Source organism: Spermophilus citellus (genome assembly GCF_964194105.1).
Source record: "Spermophilus citellus genome assembly, chromosome: 12".
NCBI lineage: Eukaryota > Metazoa > Chordata > Mammalia > Rodentia > Sciuridae > Spermophilus > Spermophilus citellus.
In genome coordinates this window covers 1,257,146-1,271,944 of record NC_138198.1, presented here as the reverse complement: position 1 = coordinate 1,271,944, position 14,799 = coordinate 1,257,146, and the positions used below count along the sequence as shown (strand labels likewise).

The window sequence follows — 14,799 nt, the reverse complement described above, 5'->3', positions numbered from 1 at the left end:
ACCAGAAGATTTCATGTTGAAGCACTAAAAGTTTTCCATTAGTTACAAGTAAAACAGGAAGGAGAAATTTCTAAAATGTATCATTATTATCAAAAACATCAAATTGCAGAAGGGAATTATAATATAATTGTATTTCAGGAGAAAATTCATGTTTATATGTCTTAATATACCAGTGGACAAATTTTAAAAAATTTTTTAAATGACAAGTTTCAAAACATTAATAATTACTACTTATTGGGTTTAATATTTCCTTACAATATGAATCAAAATAAAGTTACATAAGGCAACACAGTCAACTGGTTTTAAGAAATCCCTCAATTACTGATTGATTAAAATTTTAAATTTTCCCAAATAATCTTCCATTTCTGATATATACTTCTATTATTTATATATTTTCATTTTAAAAGAAAATAGCAACCTTACTTGTGCATTCAAATTCTCTAGGAGTGATTTTTACAGTAACACCATTGCTTCCTTACTAAAGTTATCATAGCTGGCAAAAGAACTTCGGCTCTAGGAGTGGGTTGCTCAATATTACCCCACTGAAGGGGACACGGTAGATGGAGTAGGTGCATTCCAAATGGAAAGGTGTCAGGAAAGAGAGGAAAAGGCATAAGTCAAAGGAAGGAAGCGCAGGAAAAGAAAAGAAGCAACTACTGGTACAGAGTGGCCACAGAAGGTTTCCATGTTTAGTAACCACAAGGTCCAAGCACAATTTGCAAAGTTCCAACTTCACATGAAAATATAAACAAAAGGGAAGGTAGGATACTTGAATATAAAAATACATTCTAATTTCACAGCATAATCATATAGGTAGCAAAAAGCCCATTTTATAAAATCCAATTTACAGACATGAAACCGGAACACTGATCCATTTCCATCTCTCTATATCTCTCTGTAATTTTGACAGATGGTACTCACTTCTGAGTGACAACTGTAAAAGCTGAAAAGTCTGTTTCAAAGGAAAGGTGGTGCTTTACTCATATCAAATTCCTGTTAAGATTATCACTCTTAAATTTAAGTTCACCTTTGTGACACTGAAAGTAGTACCTGGTCTTAATAATAATAATAATAATAACAACCATGTTACCAATTAATAGTGGTAAGTCTAAGTGGTCAGTTGGGAAAGAAAATGCAACTAAAGTAAAGTGTCTTTATTCAGTTAAGAAACCACAGCACTTCCTCTTCTAGCGGAGATGGGGTGGCAAAGGCTGGATTCACCTTCCTGCCTGAAAAACCAGACAACAGGTTTCAGGACTCTGAGGCAACAAAGGGGAGCTGAAAGGCCCCTGAAAGGCAGAAAACAAGGTGAGCCCTGTGAGTGTCTGCCCCTCCAGATGTGGAGAGCTTCCGGGACAGGACCCAGAGAAGAAAAAACTAAGCTAAGCCAGTGGACCTTTCCACTTCAAAAGAAGCTGAGAGTCAGAAGAGATCCATGTGACAGGAGTGTGCAGGGCAGGGATGAATAAAACTCTAGAAATCCTGAGGATTTAGCAGAGCACTGAACCACTGTGTGTGTCAGCAAGCTGCTGAGGCCAGGGGAACCAACAGAGGCAGCAGAGATTCAGGAAGCTCAATGAACACCAGGCAAAAGAAACACGGCAACACCACACCAAAGCCCACTGTGATTCAGATTGCTCAAAACCAGTGAGAACTAAAACCTTAAAAGCAGTTACAGAGAAAAGCCTGTTATATACATAGAACAAGGAAGAGGATGACAGAAGATTTCTTGTCAGGAAATACTATGCAACAAAGAAGACAACAGAACATCTTTAAAACTAAAGGAAAAACAAATGACAACCTAGAATTCCATATCTAGCAAAAAGATTTTCAAATACAGAGGTAAAACAAAAACTTTTTCAGACATTCAAAAGCTGAGTCTAAGCCAGGCACAGTAGTACACACCTGTAATCCCAGCTACTCGGGAGGCTGAGGCAGGAGGATTGCAAGTTCAAGGCCAGCCTGGGCAAAGAGTATTGAGTCTTTCTCTCAAAATAAAAATGTAAAAAGGGCTAGGATACAGCTCAGTGGTGAAGCACCCAGATTCAATCCCCAGTATCAAAAAAAAAAAAAAAAAGAAAGAAAGAAAGAAAGAACACTAAGTTTATCAACAGAAAACATACACTTCAGAAAAGAAGTTAACAGAGGGAAATATGGTCTACACAGAGAAATAAAAAGACCTGGCAATAATTATGTAGGTAAAAATATAAGACTTTTCCTAATTACTTAAATCTCTCAAGAATAATTAACTATGCAAACAAAGGTATAACGGTGCAGTATACATGTAAGTCAAATGCAAAAAAACAGTAACATAAAGGTCAGAGAAAAAAACGAAATACTTACTATCATATGAAATGGTTTATCACTTGATGGCAGACTGTCATAATTAAAGATGTACAGTAAATACCCTAAAACAATAAAAAATAGCAAAATAAAAACAAATAGTATAAAAACCAATGAAGATAACACAGCATCATAAAAATATTTGATTAATCCAAATGACAACAAAAAGAAAACAGGAACAAAAACAGAAGGAATAGAAAAAAATAAGAAAATGAGAAATTTAAACAACAATGTGAACAATTAAATTAAACTTAAATGACTTGAATCTCCCAATAAAAGGCAGTGGTTGTGAGATAGGATTAAAAAAACAAGGCTCACCAGTATGCTGACTAACAAACACACACAGACTAAGAATACAGGGAGGAGAGCCCAGAAATGAACTAGAAAGGGCTGCATCCGGCCATCCTAGTCAAACGTACACTGCAGAGGCCATATGAATATCAGACACCGATTTTCAAAGCAAAGAACATTACTAAGGGGGAAAAAAAAAGATGATTTTAAAAATAATACAAAGGTCAATTCACCAAGAGATGTGAGCAAACTAAATGTCTGTGCTCTTAACAGAACTTCAAAATACATATGGCAAATACAACAGAACTACAAAGAGAAAGGTGATGAGTTTACAATTACAGTTGGAAATTCAAATTCTGATCTCTCAACAATTGTCAGAATAAGTGGAAAGAAAACCAGGAAAGGCATAGAAAATCTGAATAACGCTGTCAACCAACTTAATTTGTATTTACAGAACATTCTGCCAGACAAGAACTGAACATTAAAAAATGCTGAGAAGATCTAACAAAAATAGACACTGTGGTTCTAAAAAGTCAGGAAGATATCAAGTCTCCATAAACTGATCCAAAGACTGAATGTAACCTCAATCAAAATTCCAGCAGGATTTTGTAGAAATTGACATGCTGGTTCCAAAATATATACAGAAACACGAAGGATCCAGATTAGATAAAACAACTTTGACAAATAAGTAGAAAAACTAATATTACCTCATTTCAAGATTATAATGCTACAGTACTCAACACAGTATAGTATTGGTATTAAAACAGACAAATAATTGGACAGAACTGTCCAGCTATAAACCACACATATAAAAACACTTCATTTTTTTTTAAACAAAGGTACAACAAATGATGCTGGAAGAAGCAGTGTCTTTATGCACAAAGAATATTAATCCATACCTCACACCATATACAGAAACTGAATAAAAATGGATCAGAGATATAAGTTTTAATCAAATCAAGAAAAGTTCTAAAAAAATAGGAGAAAAATATTTGTGACTTTAGGCAAGAATTTCTGAGAAATCACACCAAAAACATAATGTGTGAAAGAACAAACTGACAAACTAGACTCTGTCAAAATTAACATCTTTTGCTGTTTGAAAGACATAGTTAAGAGAATAAAGTCACAGATGGAAAGAAAACATTTATGAAGCATATACTGAATAAAGGACTTGCATTTATAATGCTCAAAATAAGGAAACTCAAAACTCAAAATTGAAACAACCCAATAAACAAGTAAAACATCTGAATAGCTATGTCACCAGAGAAGAAATACAGATGACAGAAAGGAAGCTCAATACCATCAGACATTAAGGAAATGCAAATTACAACCACAGTGAGATACCCTCCTCCCGTGAGAAAGACTAAAATCAAAGACTGACCTCACCCAGCAAGCGCAGGGATGTGTGAAGAGACTCCGACTTCCCTTGCTGCCAGCGAGATCCTCACATGCTGCCAACACCACCACAGCATGTACCTCCAGACTGGTAGTGTACTAAAAGTACAAACACACACCTACCACGCGGAACCATTTCGGTCCTAGGCACTGGCCCTTAGTAACTGAAAGCACACATCCATACGAAGGCTCGTACATATCCTGTTCCCAGCAGCTCTATTCATAACAGTCAAAACTGAAAATAAGCTAGATGCCTATCCACGTGTGAGGAGACAGACTGTGGCCTACCCGTAAGATGCAATACCGTTCAGCAATGGGAAGAAATTAGTATTTCAAGAGAAAGAAGTCAGGCAAATAAAAGATTACATAATGTATGATAATCACACAAAATTCTAGAAAATGAAAACTAATGTATTGTGACAAGAAGTAGTTTGGTGGTTTCATAACAAAATTTCAGCGGGGGGGGGGGAGTGGATATGTTCTTTATTTTGACTGTGGCTATGATTTCATGGATGTATACACGTCAAAAGACATAGTATCATGTGTATATATCAAAACATTTAGTACCAAATTGTATGCTAAAACATATGTGGTTAATTGTATGTCAACCATACCTCCTTAAAGCTTTACAAGTACACAGTAAAGCTCAGGAAAGCTTTATAACTTGTTAAAGGCATTTGAAAAGAAGAAAAATTACAGCTAGCACCAATTAGGAACTAACAAGTGCTAATCTTTACAATGTGCCAGCTACTGTTACAGGCAGTTTACACGTCTGTCCTAGTCAGTTCTCACGACTCTATGAGCATTATTATTAGCTTCGTTTTACAAAAGCAGCAGTGGGAAAGGGAAAAATAATCTGCTTAAAGACATACAATTTTGTGACAGTCAGGACTCCAGCCCAGAGCACCTCACTGGGAAGGTTCCGCGGTGAGTGCCTACTGTGCTTCACAGGTGGAGAAAAGCTAAGCTGATATGTATGTGTAATTTCTATAAGTGAAAGAAAAGGACTCTTAATTTCACTGTTCCAAATGAGAGTTCCTGTCATCATGAGGCCAGGAACAGAAGTTCTCAGATGAAACACCCATGGGCACAGACCAAAACATGCCTCTAGGACTGAACAGCTCACACCCCTTTTCACATTACAGGCACTGCAGAGTTAAAACATCAGTCACCAAATGGATGATGTGGGAAAAGGGAATTCAATTTTCTTTTTAAAGGATGAGAGAAATGAACTTCCACACTTCCTAATTTACAGGGAAAACTAATTTACTGTCTTTCATTAACTTTCCACATATTTTATTTACTTACTCTGAGACAAGGGTAGTTTTATTTGTTGGTTTGTTTGTTTGGTACTGGGGATTGAACCCAGGGGCACTTAATATTCCCGGACCTTTTTATTTTTAATTTCATGACAGGGTCTTGCTAAATTGCTTAGGGCCTCGCTAAGTTGCTGAGACTGGCTTTATACTCACGATTCTCCTGCCCTAGCCTCCTGAGCCACTGGGATTACAAGCATGCACCACGAGGCCCAGCAAGGACAGGTTTTGACATCTGCTTTCTACAGTGCTTCAAGTGATTCTTGAGACCATCTATTTAGCATGATACATAAAACAAACATTACAGACTATTAAAATGCAAATAAAGCTATCTTAATCACAGTTGGCCAAAAGGAAAGTAGCATGCACCTCAAAAAATGAATATTCTTCTTTTTAAAAACACAACATGCTAGTTATTAAAAACAAGAAAAAATTAAAATGAGAATAACAGACACATCAATTTGAGATTATAAAAAGCAACTGAATCAAAATCATCAATTATTTTATTATATAATTTGGACATATAAAATAATAAAGCTACTTTTTACAAAGAAAACTGGCAGTTAAATAACTTATTCCTATGATATTAATGCTGCAGTGTATTTTATAGACCCACTCTGAAGTTCACTGCCATCTTCAGGGGAAGAAATACATTCATTCAGTAATACTGAGTTCCTACTAATAGACCACATCCCTTGGTCTCACACACTGGGTAACAAGAGGCAATCCGTGACTCCACAAAGATTTAAAAATCATATAGTATTACATTTATGATCTATTTTGAGCTGGTGTTTGGACAAGTTTGATGTTTAAATCAAGATTCCTTTTTATTATTCTTCTGCATGTAGCTGCCCAATTTTTCTAATATCATAATTGCTCCCCTGAAGCCCCTCTGTACCTGTCAAATATCAACTGACCACGCTCCTACGGATCTATTTCTAGATTCTGCTGTGGGGAAGAGGGAAAGATCAACAGATCTACCCTTTCACTAATAATACATGAGTGTGCAGTGGCCTGACTTCTGGTGCAGTCTTTAAAGTGCCTCATCTACTAGCAGAGACATGGGCACAGCGCAGGAGTGAATGTCCAGGGGTTCGCAAAACAACGCTGTAGACTTATGTTTGCTGACTCTTCTATTCATCATCTCTCTGGTGCTGTGCAGTGCTCTGGGATGCTCTGCTTTGGGGGCCCTCTGGCCAGAACACTGGGGCTATATTTACATTACTTTGTCTTGGACTTCCAATGACTATGCCAGTACCAAAGGTCAAGGGGTGGAAAGAAAACTCACAAAGAAAAAGCAATGGGTACTTGTCTCACCCTCTTGAGATCACAGCTCTTTGGATTAAAGAAGATGGTTGCCTTCCCTCGGAATTTTTGGTGTTTTGGTTCCTCACAGCAACTGCTAACCTTCTAAGGAAAGTATTTCCCCATGCATCAAGCCTGAATTAAAGAGAGTTTTCTCTGTCTGTACCAAAGTCCATTTGTAAGTTTCAGCGTGCCTTTGGACCAGGTCAGTAAATGCTAAATGAATTCCACATTTTTATTTTCTGCCCAGACTGGCATTGGTATAACGGTCTGCTTGACTAATACTACACTTAGATACTCAACAGTGATTTTTAACCAAGAACGTGTGAGACAATCTTCCAAATCTGACTTTCTGTGTCTTGGTAGAAGGAAACTTCCTTTTCAGTTCCTGCAGTCGGAATCCCTGGAGCCATTCCTGCGTCTCTCTTTCGTTTATGTTCCCATCCAATCTGTCAAGACACTCCCTTTACTCCAACTTTGAGGGACACCCAGAGTCCAATGACATCCCTATCTTCACAAGAACAAGCCGTTCCCAGCCCACATCACACACAGATTCTAGCAGGAACAGGCATCCTCCTCCTAACCTGCCCTGTTATTGCTCCCTTCTAGCACAGTGATCACCATGAAGCTTTAGAACTTTGAAGAGCATGTTGCATTCTGTTGACAGATCCACGTGCACCCCCTTCGCACTGAGGTTAAAGGGACAGTACTGTAACAAACTCTTCCCCACTGCTTCTTTGACAGCACCGACACTATATCCTCCCTGCCTCCCTGCCATGGCTGTGTGATGCAGTGAATACTCACAGCACACTCTCCCACCTAAGCCCTTTGGACTGGGTTTTATCTCTGTAGCAATGCTTTTGCCAAGATCCGTATGATTAATTTGTTGAAAGCATTTATCTTAACTCCCATATTACCTTCCCAGTGAGGCATCCCCTGAATCCTTGTGTTACGGTGTATGCCTCCACCACCGTCAGCTGCCCTCCCCTCTCTTGTTCTACAGAACTTTGCACTTCGGCCATAAGACACAACCTGCCATCTGCTGTGCCTACTGTTCCTGTGCTAGCAGGTAGGTGCACAGTGGCAGGATCTTGTTTGTTCACAGCTACCTCTCCAATGTCTACATCACTGCAGGGCTCAACAAATGTTTGCTAAGTGAATAATATGTTTGGAACACGGTGTGTGAACAAGGGGAGCAATTGCAGGACTGAGGTCAGAAGGGTGGCCAGAGAACTACCTTGTAGGCTTTGCCAACTGAGACTTACAGATTCTTGTTTCATGATGCCGGACAGAACTCACACTATTTTCTCTAAACTCAAGATACACAGTTTTAAATTGTTTGATTACAGACTTTATTGAATAGGGCAGTTAAGATACTGTACGCATGTTCAAACTCTCCTACTAGGTTTCAGAAAGTCAATTCCAAGGGGCGATGGCTGAGTTCTACATATCCTCCACAGCAACTAACAAAGTGGAAAGTCAACAATTACTACCCAAACACCCTCATTAAATCTAAGGAGGTGGTCACTGAATTGCAATTTAACATATAAAGAAACGAGGCTTTGCAGTGTGTATGCATATGTTTGAGGTATATTGATCAAAACACCAAAGACTTCAGAAAGGCGAATGAGTGCTAGATTTTAAGGAAGTCACCTCAGGAAGCACTAAACAAGGTCCAACAATGCTGTCCATTGTTCATAACACTGGTAAAATGTGTGACGTTCTCAAGCCTCTTAAGAAAATTAGTCTTATTTTTGTTGTTATATTTTTCTTCTTCCTGAAACAGTATGACCTTCTTCATCAGATTTGGCACAGAAAGATCTTTTGCTATTTATGAAAATCAAATTCACCCTCACAGGATAAAGATGAGTCACAGCTGAGGATATTCAAAAGATAAGCTCAGATTCTGATGTAAACTCTAAGAGAATTTCAACAAAGGTTATAAACAACCCTTTCCAAAATGACTACTGTGTTCAGGACAACACATACAGGATTTAAAAATCCATCATTACTTCATAGACACACCTTAAAATAGAGTTCCTGGAAAAGATGCCAAGAGACTGCCTTACTGCTAAATAGCAAACAATGACGCACAGTGACGTCCCCAGCCCTTCCCCCTGGGGAGCAGAAAATGAGACAAAACTGGGGGAGGCTCTTTTTTTGGTTCCATGAAACCTGAGTGTGCTATACTGTGTGTGTGTGTGTGTGTGTGTGTGTGTGTGTGTGTGTAAGGTTTCTAAGAGAATGCTAAAATTATACCCACAGTTATTCACTACCTTAATCAAGTGACCAAAGTTATCATCACCAGAAGTGGGAGAACCTAATATTTAGTGCTATATAATAAAATACCAATACAACATAGAGCATCACCCATTTGGTAGCCTCCAGAAAACATTTTAACTTAAACCTAACTATGAGGAAATAGTGAGTGAAATTCAGAATGTGCAAACTTTATGAGATAATCTGCTAAACTCAAAAGAAATTAGAACTCAGGTGGGGGAAATGTGGAGATGGTGGCTAAAGTTTAAAAAGTTCAGTTAGATAGGAGAACAGATCCAAGAGATCCATTGTACTCTGTAGTAATTACAGTTGAAATAACATAGTGCATCCATAAAAATCGCCAAGAGAGATTCTAATTATCCTCATTACATACATGTACACTACAGCATATGGTGTGGCAAAATCAGCATATATCAGTGTATGTTTATATAAATATAGTGTATTGTATACAATTTTTACTTGTCAAAAATTAAGGTGGTAGCAGAGGGGATATCTAGGCAGAAACCCTCGACTCCACAACAGCCCAGAAATAAGCAGTGAAAGAAGAGCTGACCAAAGAGAAGCACAGACCCACAACAGGCATTTTCTGAGGATAAGCCCAAGCAGCCAGCAGAGAACATCAACCCAATCCTCACAAAGAGATTCACAGAGGAGCACCCACAGACATGAGCCAACATACAGTGCACCCAGATATAAGCCCACTGACTTGCAACTTGCACATGCTAGAGAAGGCAGAAGTCCTACACCCCCTGACAAGCCATCCAGCACATCAACCAGAATACAGTTCTCTACCTTAGACCACTATACCCCACACATTCTGAAATGTATGTGGGGGAACACACATTAGCTATGACAGCCCTGGATACCCAAAGTTTTTCTTCAGAAGGGCTTGCAAAACTGTATCCCCTAACAGGGAGTAACCTAGATGTTAAGTTACAGACAATGAGAGACCAGCTCCTCCAAGCCAACAGAAAACCAGTAGGTACCTGCACACACCAAAGACAGGAGGGGAGTTCCTCCTACTATATCAGAGGAGGGGTGGTGTGATCAAAACCTCCACACCGTGGGAAACTTAGAAGTAAAGCTGTGGGGTGGCGGGAATCTTGCAAAGGTTCCAAATTCTGATAAAATCCAAATCAGGAAGACATGAATCAGTAACTCCCACTTTGGCAGGGAATATCAAAAGCAACTCCGATACCAGTTTTGATCTCAGGGATGTTACTTTAGAGTTCCCTGTCATTCATACTGCCGCCCTGGACCCACCTGACTGTATTTCTTATCCGGCTTTAAAGCATTTACTGGGATCATTCCTGCTTTTCCTAGCTCGAGTTTATACCTGCTCCTCTTACTCCCTCCATTCCCTCCAGTACTGCCTGCAACTGTCGCGATCTCCTCCTATTTTGCTTTCTTTTTCTTATTGTATTTTTCCTACTTTTTCTTTGCCCACATTGTCTCTTCTTCCTCTTTCAAGCACTACTCCATGTATGTAGTAGTAATTTTATTATCTTAATAATGAATTCAATTTAATTACTAATTAAGCAATTTGTTGCTTTAATAACTGTTCAACCTATTCAAGAACATTACAATTTTAATTGCATTAGAGGAACTATGGTTCAGTAAGTTTTAATTCCCCACCTCCGCCTTAAGGTTTATTGGTATATGGCTTTGCTTGGAAGTGGTTGTAGTTAATAAGGTTTAGTATCTGTTTTCAAAGTGGTGCTGATACTGGGCACAGAAGATACCTATTGAGTGGGTATATCAATACTTGGATATTCACTCCTCTTGGGACACTTAAGAGAAAGAAGCACACTCAACAATTCCGTGCCTATAAGTAGAAGAGATAACCACCCAAGTAGGTGGGGAGACATACAAACAATATGAAAAAACAAGAAAACAAACCACATTAAATAGCCCGTAACACTTCAATCAATGATCTCCTGACACCACAGTGGAGGAAACATTGTATGAAGAATTTAGAAAGTTCATAATTAAAGTGTTCAATGAACTAAAAGATGAAAGAAATGAGCTTAAAGAGAAAATACAGGAAGTGAAAGATCATTTCAATAAAGAGAGACTCTGAAAAAAAAACACAAATCTTGGAAATGAAAGACTCAATAAATCAAATTAAAATTCAACTGGAAACATCCTCAACAGATTAGACCACAGAGAAGACAGACTCTTAGGCCCTGAAAACAAAGTATATAATATTGAAAATAAAACTGACAATAAAGAAAAGATGTTTAGAGACCATGTACAGAATATTAAAGAAATCAGGGATAACATCTGGAGGCCAAATCTAAGAATCACTGGCATAGTAGAAGACACTGAAATGCAAACTAAAAAAATACAAAACTTTTTTTGGGGGTAGGGGAGCATCAGTATCTGGAACTGAACTCAAGGGCACTCGACCACTGAGCCACATCTCCAGCCCAATTTTGGATTTCATTTAGAGACAGGGTCTCACTGAGTTGCTTGGTACCTTACTAAGTTGCTTTGAATCTGTGATCCTCCCACCTTAGCCTCCCCAGCTGCTGGGATTACAGGCATGTGCCAGTGCACCCGCCAAGAAATACAAAACTTTTTAATGAAACAATTAGAAGATTTTCCAAGAGACACTAGAACTCCAAACAGGCAAGATAAAAAAGGATCCTCTCCCAAGCACGTTATATTTAAAATGCATAATATACTGAACAAAGATAGAATTTTAAAAGCCACATCAGAAAAACAGCAGGTCACATTCAGAAGTCAATTAAGACTCTCCACTGATTTCTCAGCCCCTAATCTAGAAGCCTAGAGCACTTGAAATAATATATACTCAGCCCTTAAAGATAACAGGTACCAACCAAAACTATTATCCAGCAAAACTATTCTTCAAAATTGAAATTACAATGAAAATGTTCCATGGTGATCAGGAAATTAAAGAATTCATAACCACTAAGTCAGGATTATAAAACATACCCAGTGAAATATTTCATGCAGAAGAAAAATAAATATGAGAGCCAGTATATGAAAACATCTCACTAGAATAATAACCAATTACAGAAGAATTAAGTTTAAATTAAGCATTAGAAACAACTTAAAACGGCAGGGAACAAGAAAACATCTCTGTATAATAACACTGAATGTAAATGGTCTAAGATATGCAGTCAAAAGACAGACTGGCACAAACGATTAAAAAATAAGACTCAGTCACACATTTTTTTATAAGAGACTCACATTACAACCAAAGACATTCACAGGATAAAGGTAAAACAAATGATGGGAAAAGATATACTATGCAAATGGAAACCAAAAGCAAGCAGCAGTAACTATTCTAATCTCTCACAAAGAGACTTCAAGGCAAAATTAATCAGAATAGACAAGGAAGGTCACGTCATCCTAATTTAGGGAATTATCAAACAGGATATAATGACTGCAAATGTGTACACTCATCTATGTATACAGAATAAAACCTTCTCAATATAAAGAATCAAATAGACCCCAGTACAAAAACAATGGGTGACTTCAACACACCTATCTCACCAACACAGAAGTCAACCACACGTAAACTAAGTAAAGACTCTACAGAACTAAAAATACTACTAATTAAATGGATCTAACAGACATCTATCGAATATTTCATCCATCAAAACCCAAATTTACTTTCTTTCTTCTCAGCTGCATGTGAAACCTTCTCTAAAACAGCTCATATTTTAGGACACAAAACAAGATATTTTTTTAAAAGGGGGGGGGCAGGGAGATAATCTCTGGTATCTTGTAAGATCATAGTGGAATGTATTAGAGCTCAATAACAAGATAAAAAGCAGAAACTATTCTAACATGGAGATTAATTAATACACTTTGAGTGAGAAATGAGTCATGGAAAATATCAGGAGAAATAAAATAAATCCTTAGAAACAAATAAAAATAGAGATACAACATAACAAAATCTCTGTGAAAGCATGAAGACATTTCTTAGAGGAAAGTTTGTAGCACTGAGTGCCAACATTTAAGAAATCAGAGAGATCCCAAAATGACAATCTAATGTTACCCTCAAAGCTCTAGAAAAGAAGAAACTAATTTCAAAATCAATAGAAAACAGGAAATAATAAGGTCAGAGCCAAAATTAATGAAATTAAGGGAAAAACATACAAAGGACAAAGGGAACAAGGAGATGGTTCTTTGAAAAGATAACAAGATTGATAAACTAACCACAGACAACACCCAAATCAACAAAATAAGAAATGAAAAAGAAGACATCAACACACATAATTCTGAAATCCAGAGGATCATTAGAAATCGTTTTAAAGATATATACTCCAATAAACTGGAAAATCTGGAAGATCCTAACCAATGTCTAGATAAACAACTAAAGACCAATACCCCTGAAGAAAACAGATGCAAAAATCCCTAATTTAAATATTAGCAAACCTCACTCAAAAATACATTAGGAAGATAGTAGTACACCATGATCCAATGAGTTTCACTGAGGAATGCAAGTTTGGTTCAACATATCCAAATCAATACATGTAATTCACCATATAAATAGAACTAAGGGCAAGAATCATACAATCATCTCAATAGATGCAGAAAAAAGTCTTTGGCAAAATCCAGCACTTTTTCATGCTAAAAATGCTGGAGAAACTATGAACAAAAGGAACTTACCATAAAATTATAAAGGCTATCTATGACAAATCCAATCCAGAATAATACCGAATGAATAAAAACCAAAAGCATTTCTTCTAAAATCAAGAACAAGGCAAGGATGTCCACTTTCACCACTCCAATTCAATTTAGTTCCTTGAAACCCTAACTAGGACAATCAGGCAAAAAGGAAATTAATGGGATTATAAATAGGAAAAGAAGTTAAATTAAATCAACAGCTTTCCTATACTCAAATAATGAGCCAACTGAGACAGAAATCAGGAAAACTATCCCATTCACAATAACCTCTGTTGAGAGCCACAGCCAAAGGGGCCCCAGCAAACTTCCAGCTGCCAGCAAACTTTCAGACTGCCAGCTGATGATTGGCTCACAGCGGCCCCAGCAACATCTAGCTGATTGGCTCCTCTGTGGTGATGTTCATTGGGCTGTTTCCGCGCCCTTCAGACTGCAAAGCTGATGATTGGCTCACAGCGGCCCCAGCAACATCTAGCTGATTGGCTCCTCTGCGGTGATGTTGATTGGGCTGTTTCCCTGCCCTTTCAGACCATGGAGCTGCTCATTGGGGGACTTCTTTGGCTCCGCCCATACGACCCAGCCAATCGGCCTCAAGAGCAGGAGGATTGTGGGAGGTGGGGAGGCTTGTGTGGGTGAGAGACTTGTGGGAAGCCGGTGGTGGCAGTTGGGCTCTGAGGGTTTTTTCCTGAGGAGCTGTTTTGTTTGGCGTTTGTGGTTCTAAAAATAAAGTTTGTTACTTTTCACAAGTGGCTCCTGAATTGTACCCAGCCAGACTGCGGCAAACCTCAAAAAATAAAATATTTAAGAATAAATCTAATCAAGGAGGTAAAAGACCCCTATAATGAAAACAACAGAACACTAAAGAAAGAAACTGAAAAAGACCTCAGAAAATGGAATGACCTCCCATATTCTTGGATAGGCAGAATTAATATTGTCAATAAATGGCCATACTACAAAAAGCAATATGTAGATTTAATGCAATCCCCATCAAAACACGACATTCTTCACAGAACTAGGAAAGAAATTCCTTAAAAGTTCATTTAAGAAGAAAAAAAAAAGACCCTCAAAACCAATGAAATACTGAGCAAGAGTAATGCTAGAGTCATCACAATACTTGATCTCAAATTATACTACAGAACTACAGTAACAAAAATGCATGTTATTGGCATCAAAACAGACATGAAGACGAAATAGAATAGAATAGAATAGA

General features: G+C 37.8%; 1 protein-coding gene across 7 annotated transcripts in view; it reads right to left on the bottom strand.

The window, feature by feature from the left end:
- Positions 1–14,799, bottom strand: part of AUH (AU RNA binding methylglutaconyl-CoA hydratase) — a 173,229-nt gene that overhangs the window by 77,626 nt on the left and 80,804 nt on the right. For 2 of the 7 annotated variants that reach the window (XR_014018248.1, XM_081262867.1), the window contains exon 7: positions 2,344–2,408. The exons of the other annotated variants lie outside the window; for them this stretch is intronic. Coding sequence is in view for 1 of the 2 variants with exons in the window: in XM_081262867.1 (XP_081118993.1) it covers positions 2,344–2,408 (65 nt within the window). In the remaining variant the exon portion in view is untranslated. The remainder of the gene's footprint in view (positions 1–2,343; positions 2,409–14,799) is intronic. 7 annotated transcript variants of the gene reach the window in all.